The 12,896-nt window shown below is 31.9% G+C and overlaps 1 protein-coding gene across 2 annotated transcripts in view; it reads left to right on the top strand.

Moving 5' to 3' along the window:
* Nucleotides 1-12,896, top strand: part of FSTL5 (follistatin like 5) — a 782,217-nt gene that overhangs the window by 527,487 nt on the left and 241,834 nt on the right. For both annotated transcript variants that reach the window (XM_079154219.1, XM_079154218.1), the window contains exon 7: nt 2,509-2,675. In XM_079154219.1, coding sequence (XP_079010345.1) covers nt 2,509-2,675 — 167 coding nt within the window. The remainder of the gene's footprint in view (nt 1-2,508; nt 2,676-12,896) is intronic.

Raw genomic sequence — 12,896 nt, 5'->3', positions numbered from 1 at the left:
TGTTATTGTGTTCTCTTTGCAAGTTTTTAATTTTAAAAATAAACACTCTATCTGCAAATTTCAAATGTTTCCTATTCCTAATTGGTCAAATATATTTTCTTTTAGTCTTTGTATGTATTTATGTATGTATATGTGTATATGCATGCTTGTGCAATGTGTGACTCTGTGTATATATGTGAGTATAAATATGTACATATGACAGAATCAATATTTAAGAAAATATTGTCTGTACTACTCATGAAACATTGAAATAAAATGGGAATATGGATATATTATCACTAAGGGAAATTAAACTGACCATAATGTCATAATTATACAAAGTGCTTATTAACCTTTTCTTGTTATCCATCTGCTATTTTTGCCTTTCTATGAACAAAAGAACAATTTGGGCCAAGACTCTCTCCAGTAGGATTTTTCAGTTTGAGTGTTTCTGCCCACTTCTTTGACAACATAAAACAGTGATGATATAAATTACCGTTTTTTAGATTTGTAAACAGTGCATAAAATAATATGAGTGTTATTTTTGTTTCTGCTTATTTTCATCAGATAACAATGTGTCAGCCAGTTGGGAAAACTCACAGTTCAATTAACATTAACACTTACTACATGCATGGGAGGACTGTGGAGTTTATGTTCGATCATGGCCTTCTGATGCCAAAATGTGCCACTTTTAGCATTGTGATTTGTGATGGCACCAACAACCAAAGAACTCTTTATCAATTAGTTATATTCTATAAAAAACTCACTTGATTAGCACGTGTTTTTCTCCTTAAAAAAAAAAAGAACATTATTGAGAATAAGAGAAAAAGAAGATAGTATGGTGAAAAAGAAAGAGAGGCTTTTGTGGAAGATATGGAAATGGTTTCAATGTGATCATTTTATTCCCAATTAAAAGATAGTAGTTTCTCCACTCAGTTCCCCTTGAAAAATATCATCAAGTACAATGGAAGGATAAAGGACAATTATTCCGCCCCTCCATTGTGGGGGTCCTCTCTGCCACGTCCGCATGGAAAAGGAAAGGGTTAACTGCTGGAGAAGGATGTTGGCAGTGTTTCTATTTCCCAAAAAACTTACCTAATCAATGAACACACAGGAGCCAATACTATTTTTATGAGAGGGGGCATGAAGGATGTGGGGTGTGGCCATACCAGCTCTGGCCTCTTAAAACAACATGAAGTTGCCCAACTCTCCTTTATTTATAATATACAGATAAAGGGGGCAAGGACCAGGAGGAGCTTCTTCTGTGATGGACAGAATAGGGTGGAGTTAGGGAAGCCATACTCTTAGGAGGAAAATTCCAGAAGGAGACAGGAAACCACTGCCATGCTGCAGGTTTCACAGCAGTTCCTAGAACCCAGGCCTCTATGTGCCATGGCCCAACCTAGTCTGATTCTACTAAATAAGGACGGCTTCCCACACTCCATATTGAAATTTAAGTAAGAATAATCATTTGTAATAGTTCTAACCTGGCTAGAGCTGAGCAAAGTCAAACTGCAAGACTCAATCATTGTGTAGACAAATTAGAGTCTGTGAACGTCAACAGGAAACCAAAGGGCAAGTTTTACAGGGATGCAGAATTATTCCAGTTATTTCTCATGATTAATTGGCAAGAAATAGCTATTAATTTTCCCACATGGTTAAAATTGTATGAAAACAGAAAAGGAAAAAAGTCAGATCCAAAATTCTGAGTTTTGGGGTGTTTTGTTGTTTTTTTTTTTTTTTTTTTTTTTTTCTATTTCCCAGTACTGGGAATTCAACACAGTATATCCCACATCTAGGTAAGCACACTAACTCTGAGCTACATCACTAGCCAGATTCAAATTTCAAATAATACATTCATAGTTCAGCATAATTATTGACAGAATGGTATATTTTGGTTAGTTAAAAATATAATATTAACTTTAAAATTTAGGATCAGGGAATGACTGTACTGTATCAACACTGATAAGCACAGCTAATAAAATTTCACTTAATTGCTGTTTGGTTGGTAAACATCAGGGTTTTTTTCCTCTTTCAGCTTCTCAAATAAATCTTATTTCTTCAGTCAATTTATGTTTCCCAGCATACTGATGCATTGTACCCATTCAGCTCTGCTAGTGTTCTCTGAAGCCAGCCAGCAATGATCTCACCTCACCTACAATATAAATCCATCAGTGAATAAACAACATCATTTTTATTTCAATGCCAATGACACACTACATGTTGATTTGGCAGTTAAATAATTTATCTCTCTTTTGGGTGCAATCTGCCAGGCTTATTATAACTCTACTTCTGATATTCATTTCATGTTTAATAGTTTTTGTCTCATGAGAATGCTTGTCAATCAATTAAATTGAAATGTCATTCTGACCTTTTGTTGGAAACAATTTAGTCTTTTTTCATTTCATCACAAGCTTTTTTCTCTTTTATTCAAATTAAAAGCCCAAATTGCTAGTATTCAGAAACTTTATGCCAATTAATGTTACAAAATTACATGCTCATCAATATACTGATGCTTTATCTTTACAGAGGTGATTCAGTTGAGTCTTCCTGAAGATCAGAAGCTAAGCATTACTGCAGCAACTGTGGGACAAAGTGCTGTCCTGAGCTGTGCCATTCAGGGAGCCCTGAGACCCCCCATCATCTGGAAAAGGAACAATATTATTCTAAATAATTTAGATTTGGAAGACATCAATGTGAGTATATAAAGACAAGTACTTTATTAAGTGTATATTCAGCATGATGTATTCTAGGCTTTGTGTTGTCCAGGGAACTTAATGAATATTGGATGCAGAATAGAAGAAAATTTTTGAAACATTGGTGTCCATCCAAATGGAAGTGTACCATAGATCATTTGTAATTATCCAAATTATTAGTGTGATACACAGATTATGTGGTAATGTGTTAGTGAGAAAATACCCTAGGAATTCTACATCTAGAAATTCTTTCTATAAATATACTCTTGAACTCAAGTATATATGCATAAAATTGTTCACCTTCACACTGTTGTAAGAATAAAAACTTAGAATACCATCCATAGAAAACATAAGGGCACATATGAATTTGTTTGCATCTGTGCTGTAGAATTTTTATGGGTTTTATATATGCTAATATGAAAATATATTCATATGTGTTTATATAAAAGTATATCGTGCTTTATTTTAGGATGCTCCTGTTCCTAAAATAAATATGCATAAATATATCTTAATTTAAGTATATATAATTTAATACATAAATTAAATGTATATATATAAATTAATTTATAGAAAATTTCTAGAGTCATATTGTGAAATGACTCACAGGGTGAAATGATTCTAAGAAAGAGGATAGGGTCAGGGATGGTGTTCAGACTTACTTCCAAGAGATTTCTTTTTGTACTTTTTGTAATTTTATTATTTCTAACATGGGCATTTATTAATTTTTAAGAAAACTGTGTTAAAAATAATATAATAGAGTGATTACTTATTAATAGTGTAAAGGATTCAAATTTCTTTCTAGTATAAATAACTTTCACTGAAAGAATTACTTGGTATGAAACTGTAATACTCTGATTGGCCAATTTGTGGTTAGTTGTGGTTTCACTAGGCTGAGAGGCAGCAAAATAATTCATATAAAGTGTGATGTGTATTATTGTTTGACAAGGGCAAGATAGTTTCTCAACAAGGGGGTAGAGCTGGGGCAAATGTAGATGGTTCAAAAAACTTTGTACTCTGTTATCCTTGTTTAATCATCTCAAAATCATGTTTGTATGCCAAATGTCTGTCAGAATCGCTATAATTACTAACAATCTCTATCCAATATTGTTATGGTTGAATAACAGTTTAAAGGTCTTAAAGTTAGAAGAGGGTAAAGGCAGATTTTACTTCAAATATTTTACAATGTATTAGAAACAAGAACTATTGATCAAAACAAATGGTTTATTTTTATAGAATGGAGGTACATGTTTCTTTATTGAGTTGTACATCTAGGGCTACAGACTGTAAAATCCATTCAACTGGGTATGCCTTCAAAGATGTGGGGGAAAGCAGACAGTAACTCTTAACCATTTATCTGTTAAAGAAGTGAACATCATCCTAGAAGATAAAGTTAAAAATTGAACACTTACAGGTTATCTGTGGAATTGAAGGGTGGGGCAATCATTTGACTCATTGATCTTAGAATTTTATGTATCTGTGTATTTTTGAGCAGTACTCAAAAAGCTATCACATTTCCATTTAATTTCTGTTGCTTTATAAAGAATTCCACAAACAGGTCTAAGACCAATTCAATTTCCTATATGTTTTATCTTCCTTAATCTTTTTGTTTAATGTTTTAGAGTGCAAAATCAGGCATCTTCTCCAATTTTTGTTACTTTTGTTTTGATAGAAGTTCTCTAAATTTGCAGAGCTTTTCTCAGAGAGTTTATTGAGAATGATGTCTTATTCTCTAAGATATCAGAAGCAGTGTTCCTTTCATGTCAGTGGAAGCAATAACATACAATATCCTTACTGATGGTTTAATATGTACATTAAATAGAATTCAATATATACTTACTTATTCTGTTTACTAATTCCAAACAATTAAAATAACTTAGATCTATTTTAAAAACATCTTTTAAATCAGCTCATTCCCACTCCTAAGTGCAGAAGAAACCCTGTGAATGAGTACAACTTTTAGTCCCCCTTCCATGAATCGCATATGTCATTTCTATCCTTTAATAGGATTATTCATTTCACTTCACATTGTCTCATTACCTCATTAGCCCTAAAAAAAAAAGTTCTATGAGGCAAAGAATCTTATGCCCATTTACACATGTGAAGATTTATGGTAAGAGACATACTTAGTTGTTTACCCAAGGTCACTAAACTAAGTAGCATTAAGGGCTGGGGTTTTTACATGGTCTAGTTAATTCTAGGTCAAGAGTTTAACCACTGTGTGGAAGTGATCTAGTCTATAGTTTTCTGCTGCTCTTTGGAAAGCATATCCAAATAATTCTGGCTCCTATATATTACAAATAGATTTGTCATATTCTATTATGCGTGAGACTGATTAAAATTCAATTGATGTTTGAAATCTTTCATTTTGCCTGTCTTCATTTTTGTATCAAGTGAACTAAAGCATACCACTGAACTACAGGAGCATGTAGGACACTGGTTTGCAAGATGGGCTATAGGCTCCAACTGTCTACTTTGCAATTAATCTTCAGTCACTTAGGAGTGATGTAACCTCAAGCAAGTAATCTAAATTCTCTGTGCCCCAACTCCCTTATCTATAAAACAAAGATAACAGAACTAACTTATGCTTTGGTAAGAACTAATGTGATAAAACATTCTAAAGCTGTTAACACTATATAAGACACATTATAAATTTTCAATTGAACTGTGTCTCAATTTTGTCTTCTCTTCCTTCTTCCTCTTCTCATTTTCTTTCTTCTTTCTTTATACATATTTCAAAGAACACAGGTGCTCTCACACTGCCTAAAACAGTAGAAATTTATTATTAGGGTCCATATAATACTCAGAGAGATTAGAAATTCATAGGGAATGCTGGATTTGAATTTTTTCCAATTATAATAGCTGTGCAAATAGGAGAAAAAATATGATTCAATGCAATTTTTGGAATTGTGCTATCTTATTGTTTGGTTAACAATCTTTAATTAATCCCAGCTCTAAAAACATGCCATTATATTCATTCAGCTGAATGAATTCATCTCCATGCATGACCTCAATCCTCTTTCTGTCCAAATTCCTGAAAAAACTAATTGGATTTTTTTTTTTGGTTCTGGTTTGCAAGTTATTGTAGTTAAGGAGACCTAATTAAGAGAGATGGAGCAAGCATAGAGACAAAGATATATTTTTGAGATAAATGTGGGAAAAGAAAGTAAAATTGATTGATAACATTAGCAGTCAGGAGTGAAGAAAAGGGAGGGGTTGAAAAATGGCACTGCTTTGGATTTGGGGACTTTACTAAGAAAAATTGTCAAAGTGGTTGGATAGCAGAATTTTTTGTTTTGTTTTGTTTTCACTTCAGGTAAATTAAGTGTAAAAATCTTCACATATTGCTGATGTAATTTATAATATCTATATTCATTATTAATTAAGTTGTATTATAATCTGGTGTAAATTCAACACTGAAATCAAATTACTTCATACTAATGTAGAGTCCAGTTCTTAGTTATGTAACTAAAATGAATTTATTAAATAAATTTAAATTTCAGTTTCTCCACCTGTAATAAGAAATTTTTTATAATAGTTAATAATATCAAATAAAATGTTATTTCTTCCATTATTATAAGCAGCTAAATTCATTATGGCATTGTTGATTATGTATAATTCCAAAGGTCAAGTTCCTATGAAAATGCAATGTATTTGAAAAAATCTGATATAATATATATTGTTATGACTTTCAAAGTCTTTCCAGCTAAAGTTGCTAAGTAAAATACAATTTTACTGGGGAAATACATATTTTATTTTACTTAAAATTTTAAGTATGACACACAAAAATAACCTTCATTTATCTGAACTTCAACTTATATTTGGGTGGATTATAGATTATTTGGTAAGACTGGTTGGTATTAACATGAAATTAAAATTGTTTTTATTATTGTACTAAGCCAATTTTGTATAAATAATGCTGTGTCTTATATCAAGTGGATGAAATGAACAGCCAAAATATCTCTTGAATTATATCTATTATCTTTGCATATTTCTGTTGTTTTCTTCTTCTTTCTTTTAATATTTTATTCTCTACACCTATCTAAACAATGGTAGTAGTTGTGTCCATCAGTGAACACAAGAAACTAAAAAATAGTGACTTAAATATATAGGAGTTTTTGTTTTGTAAAACATACTGTAAACAGGTGGCATGATTACTCCATAAACATCTGGAACTCAATCTTTTCTAGCATTCCAAAACTATGATTTTTATCCTCAGGGTCCTCTCAGGGTTCAGGAGTGCTGCAAGGTTTCCAGTCATCAATCTACATTCCAACAATCCATATTCCCAGTCTAAAGCACTTGAAAGAAAAAGTCACTTGTCCTTGGTTTTGTAGAGTCTCACAAGTGTTTATGTGTCACAGTGATACATAATAACTATAATAACTATAATAGCAGCTTGATAAATATAATTCTCTAGCAAGTCACAGTGCCCTGAATTCTGTTACAGAGGAGGAACAGGACAATGGACATTTGGTGGCATCAAGAAATTTCTACCTTTATACAAGTTCACCTAAAAAACATATGAAATATTCAACTTCATACTCTTCTGTATTTTTTGTGTTGATTAAATGTGATTATGCATGTCTTCAAATCTCACCAATTCTGAAAGTTTTCAATTTGGGTTTTTTTTTTTTTTTTTTTTTTTTTTTTTGGTTTGTTTGTTTGTCTTTACTTAAATATTATTTTTCTTTTGCATTCTGTCTGGAGGTTTTTTCTTGTGATCATTCTTTTCTTTTTTTCCTAGTTACTATGCTAACTAGGAAAAAATAATGACAGGTTTGATGAGAACTTATACTGTTTCAAATGAAGATAAACTTAAATTTTTTGAACAGTTTGAGAAAATAAAAATTTGCAGACATGCTAATTTAGAGTTGAAATACTAGATTCACATATAGATTTAATTTAGATCTTACTTTCTGTCTCTCATTGAATAACTTTTAAGAGTTTAAAATACATCAAATTTGTTCCTTTGGTTTTTGTGAATATTGAGTTGTATAGTTTCCACTATGAATTGGATCTATACAATTTGATTAGAAATTATTTTTTTGCATATGTTCCTTTAGTAGCTTATATATAATCTCATGGTCTTACCAAATTGCTTAGGCTGGCTTTAAACTTGTGATCCTTCTGTCTAAGCCTCCCGAGCTGGTGGAATTACAGATATATGCCACCATACCCAGCAGTAGCTAATATTTTGATTGGCTCTCATTGGCCTGAACCTGTTGACTTCTCTGTTCCCATCATGGTTTTTCAGAAGTCATGACAAATCTGCAGCATAGCCAGAATATCATCTTCTATCTTCTAACTCTTTTGTCAATGTAATATGTTGTCGTATTCACATAGAAGAGCCCATTAGTAAATGAAAAATATGTAATATGTGAGAATTGAGGTCCTTAATCTTCAAGAAATAATGATTTAACACACTATGGTGTGGGTTATAGTGTAACCAATAAAATGTAATCATATGGCCCTTCAATTGTATAGATACTGTATACACCTCAGCAGTAACCCTAGCAATTTTTTTGAGATTCAAAGTGTGAATATAATGGTGTGAAATGAGGGAAGCCAACTAATAGGGAGGACTTAGGGTTACAGGAGTTTTAATGGACATTAGGCTTCATCTGAACTGGCAGAGGATCCAGGAATTCAAAGGTCAAATATCATTGTGGGCTTTCTGAATAGACATGTGGTATGTGGGGCAACGGATTTGACGGTCCCACTCAAGCCCTATCTACGCTGACTGGGGTTTACGACCTGATCTGGACCATTTGTGTCAAGAGGGAATGTTCTAAGGATTTTCATGGCCATGGCTAAGGATGGTCCTGAAACTAGGACAACTGAGGCTCAGACACATATGGCTTAAAAGAAATCTTGGCAGGGACATGGGACCATCTTCAAACTCTTCAAGAATTGTCCTGTGCTTTTACAAAAGTTATTTTTTAAAAAAAATTTTAGTGCATTATAGTTATATGTAAGAGTGGGGTTTATTTTGACATATATATAAATTCATGTAACAGTTGTCTTTATTTCAATCCCCTTTCCTCTTCTTCCTCCTTCTGATCCCTTTCCTCTACTTTGTGGTCTTCTATTTATTTTTTAATTGATGCATTGTACTTACATATTAAATTGGAAGGTATGGTAGTATATTTATATGTACACCTGTATAATTTAGTCTATTTCATTCCCCAGTTCTTACTCTTTTCTTCCGCTCCTCCATTCCCCTTGGTTCCTGCTTGGTTCTACTGATCTCCCTTATGTTTGTTGCAGGATCCCCTTTTGTATTTCCTTTTCCTCTCTATCTTCTGCATATGAGAGAAAATATTTGCTTCTTGACATTCTGAGTCTGCCTTATTTTACTTAGTATAATGTTCTCTGGTTATATTCATTTACCAGCAAATGACATAATTTCATTTTTTATTTATGGCTGAGTAGAACTCCATTGTGTATATATCCCATATTTTCTTTATCCATTCATCTATTGGTGAACACAAGGCCTGGTTCCATATGTTGGCTATGTGGATGGTGCTTCCATAATCATTGGTATGCATATATCACTATAGTACGCTGATGTTAGTACTTTTGTATAAATACCAAGGAGTGGGATAAATGGGTTATATGATGGTTCCATTCCTAGTATTTTGAGAAATCACCATACTGATTTCCAAAATGCGTGTACTAATATGCAGTCCAACCAACAAGATATAACTTTACATTTTTTTCCCATATCCTGACTAGCAATTATTTGTATCCTTGATAATTACCTTTCTGACTGGAAAAGGATAGAACCTCAGTGTAGTTTTGATTTGCATCTTCCTAACTACTAACGATGGTGTAGATTTTCCATAAATGTATTGACTGTTTGAATTTCTATTTTGGAGAAATGTCTTGTTAGATCTTCTGTCTACTGATTAAGTGGGTTATTACATTTTTCGGTGTTAAGTATTTAGTTCTTTTTATATTCTACTGTTTCATTCAGATTTTGCATCATTGTCACCAAAACACCTGGCAAGAATAACATAGAGAAGGAAAAGTTTATTTGGGGTACATGGTTTTAGGAATCTCAGAAAATGAATGACTGATTCCATACCTCTGAGCCCAAGGTGAGGCAGAACATCATAGCAGAAAAGTATGGAAGAGAAAAACAGTTCAGGACATGGCAACAAAAAGTATATATATATATATGTGTGTGTGTGTGTGTGTGTGTGTATATATATATATATATATATATATATATATATATATATATACAGAGAGAGAGAGAGAGCGAGAGAGAGAGAGAGAGAGAGAGTGAGAGGAGAGAGAGGAGAGAGAGAGAACTCTGTTCACCCTGGACAAAATATAAACCCCAAAGGCATGCCCCAGTGACCTATATCCTCCAACTACCTACCTGGCAACAGTTACCCCAGTTAATCTATTTCAGTAAATGATCCACTGATTAGGTTAATACTCTCATACCCAATTATTTCACTTGTGAAAATTCTTGCATCATCTAACACATGAGCTTGTGAAGGACATCATTTAATCTCTAATATAACATCTAGTTATTAATCTCCTGTCAGAAGAGTAACTGGAAAAGATTTTTTACCATTCTGTAGTCTCTCTCAGTTGGTGTGGAAACTTTTAAATTTAATGCTATACTATCTGTTGATTTTTTGTTTTATCCTACCTGTTGATTTTTTGTTTTATTTCTTGAGTTTTAGGGGGTTTTTTTGTTTGTTTGTTTTTTGTTTTTTTAAAGAAGTTGATGCCTGTATAAATGTGTTGAAGTGTTGCCCCTGTTTCCTTCTAGCAGTTTCACTGTTTCTCTTCTGATGTTTGGATTTTTGATATGCTTTGAGTTGATTTTTGTATAGGGTAAGAGGTAGTAATTTAGTTTTATTCTTCTATGTATGGATATCGAGTTTTCTCAGCACCATTTGTTACAAAAATTATCTTTCCTTCAACATATATCTTTGTCAAAGATCAGATGAATGTATCTATGTAGATTTTCCTTTATCTTCTAGGTTATTTTGTTGGTTCTTCATTATCATGCTATTTTATTTTTTAAATATAGCTCTGTATAATACTTGTATGAAATCAAGTATTATAATGCCTCCATCCTCTCTCTTATTGCTCAGGATTGCTTTGGCTTTTGTGGGTCTCTTAGTCTTCCACATACATTTTAGGACTCTGAAGAATGTCATTAGTATTTTGATGGAGATTGCCTTGAATCTGTATATTGCTTTTGCTAATATGGTCATTTAATGATATTAATTTTACCTATCCGTTGGCATAATAAGTCTTTCCACCTTCTAAGGTCTCTTGAGTTTCTTCATTCTTTTATAATTTCATTATAGAGGAGGTGGGTCACTGGGGGCATATCCTGGAAGGCTTGCTCTTCCTGCGACCCCTTCCTCTTTCTCTTTCTGTCCCTGCCACAAACTGAGAAGATTTCATCTTTCACTGATGATATGATTGTACACTTAGAAGACTTAGGATCTGATAAATAAATACATCAAAGTAGCAGAATACAATATTAATATAGAAAATCAGCTTTTTATACTCTAATAATGAATTGACCCTATAAACTTTATATTTATAACTATGTTTTATTTTTCCTAAAGAGCACCCAAACCAAATTGTTTAAACACCAGAACATACAAATCTTGCACATTGTCACATACATCATTATTTATTAGAAGATATTTTTTAAATTGTGAGAATTAGTGAATATGAAAAAGTGCTAAAGAGGTATCTTTTTCCCTGTTTCACTGTTTCTTTTTGTTTTTTTATTTTGGTGAGGAGATGTAATATGAGATCTACTCTTTCAATAAAATGTTAAATGCATAATGCAATCTAATTTACTATAGGCACAAAATTTCACAGTAGATCCCTAGAATCTGTCATTTTGCATAACAGAATCTTTAAAAATATTGGAAATAGCCCCTTATTTACCACTCCCAAAATTCATGGAAACAATTGTTCTGCCCTGTGTTTTCAAGTGTGGCTTGCCTAGATTCTTCATATAAATGGAATCATGTTATTTTCCTTTTGTGACTGGGTAGTTTCCTGAGCAGAGCTTTCTTTTTCCTTCTCTCTCAATATTTCTATGCATATGTGTCTATATAATATATATATTTATATGATACACACATAATTAATTGCATATTATATAAAAACTATATAATAACTTATGCATATCTTACATATGCATAAATTATATAATTATATAACATATTTATATATTATATATAATAAATATATAATGTTTTCTTTATCCATCCATATACACTTTGTTATATCCTTATATTGATGTACACTAGGTTATATTTTTATATTGGTTACTGTTAATAATACTACAGTAAACATATTTTTAGATATGTTTTTGAGATAATGATTTCCATTATTTTGTACATATACTAGAATGGGGTTTGCTAGAGCATATGATAGTTTCATATGGTGGTTTCATTTATAATATTTTGTGGAAATGTCATGCTGTTTTCCATAGTGAATGTGACATTCTACATTGCCTTCAACAGTGTAAGAGGTTTCCTGTTTTTCCCTATCTTTGATAAATATTATTATTGTTATTATTATTATCTGTAAAATAGCTATCCTAATATGTATAGGGTACTACTTCTTTGTGGCTTTGATTTATAATTCCCTGATGATTAGCAATGTTGTTCATCAGTTCATATCTTTTTTGCCATTTGCATTTATTCTTTGGAGTAATGTTTATTAAATACCTTTGCCCATTTTTAATTGAGTTTGGTTGTTATTTGTCTGGTTTGGGTTTGTTTTTGCTGATAAAATGCAGAAAAAGCATTTGGCAGAAGTCAACACCCTTTCATGAAAAAAACAAAACTCTCAACATACTAGGTATCAAAAGAAATCATAAAGTTCATATATAAAAATCTCACAGTTCATAAGTATTGATAAAAATTTAAAACTCTTTCCCTAAGATAGGGAACAAGACAAGGATACCTACTCTCTACTAATTCTGTCAACATAATAATGGAAGTCCTAGAGAGTACAGTTAGGTAATTAAAAGAAATAAAAGTCAGAAAAGAAGTAAAATTATCTCTGTTTTCAACATATATGATATTATACATAAAAAATTATAGTCTACCCACATGTAAACAATATTTACAAATAATAAGTGAATTTAGCTAAGTTGTTGGATAAAAGTCAACATAAATCATTTTATGTTCCCATATACAACAATGAATTATCCAAACAAAA

Source organism: Sciurus vulgaris (genome assembly GCF_902686455.1).
Source record: "Sciurus vulgaris genome assembly, chromosome: 9".
NCBI lineage: Eukaryota > Metazoa > Chordata > Mammalia > Rodentia > Sciuridae > Sciurus > Sciurus vulgaris.
The sequence above is the reverse complement of the archived record's forward strand: the minus strand, read 5'-3'. Positions and strand labels throughout refer to the sequence as shown.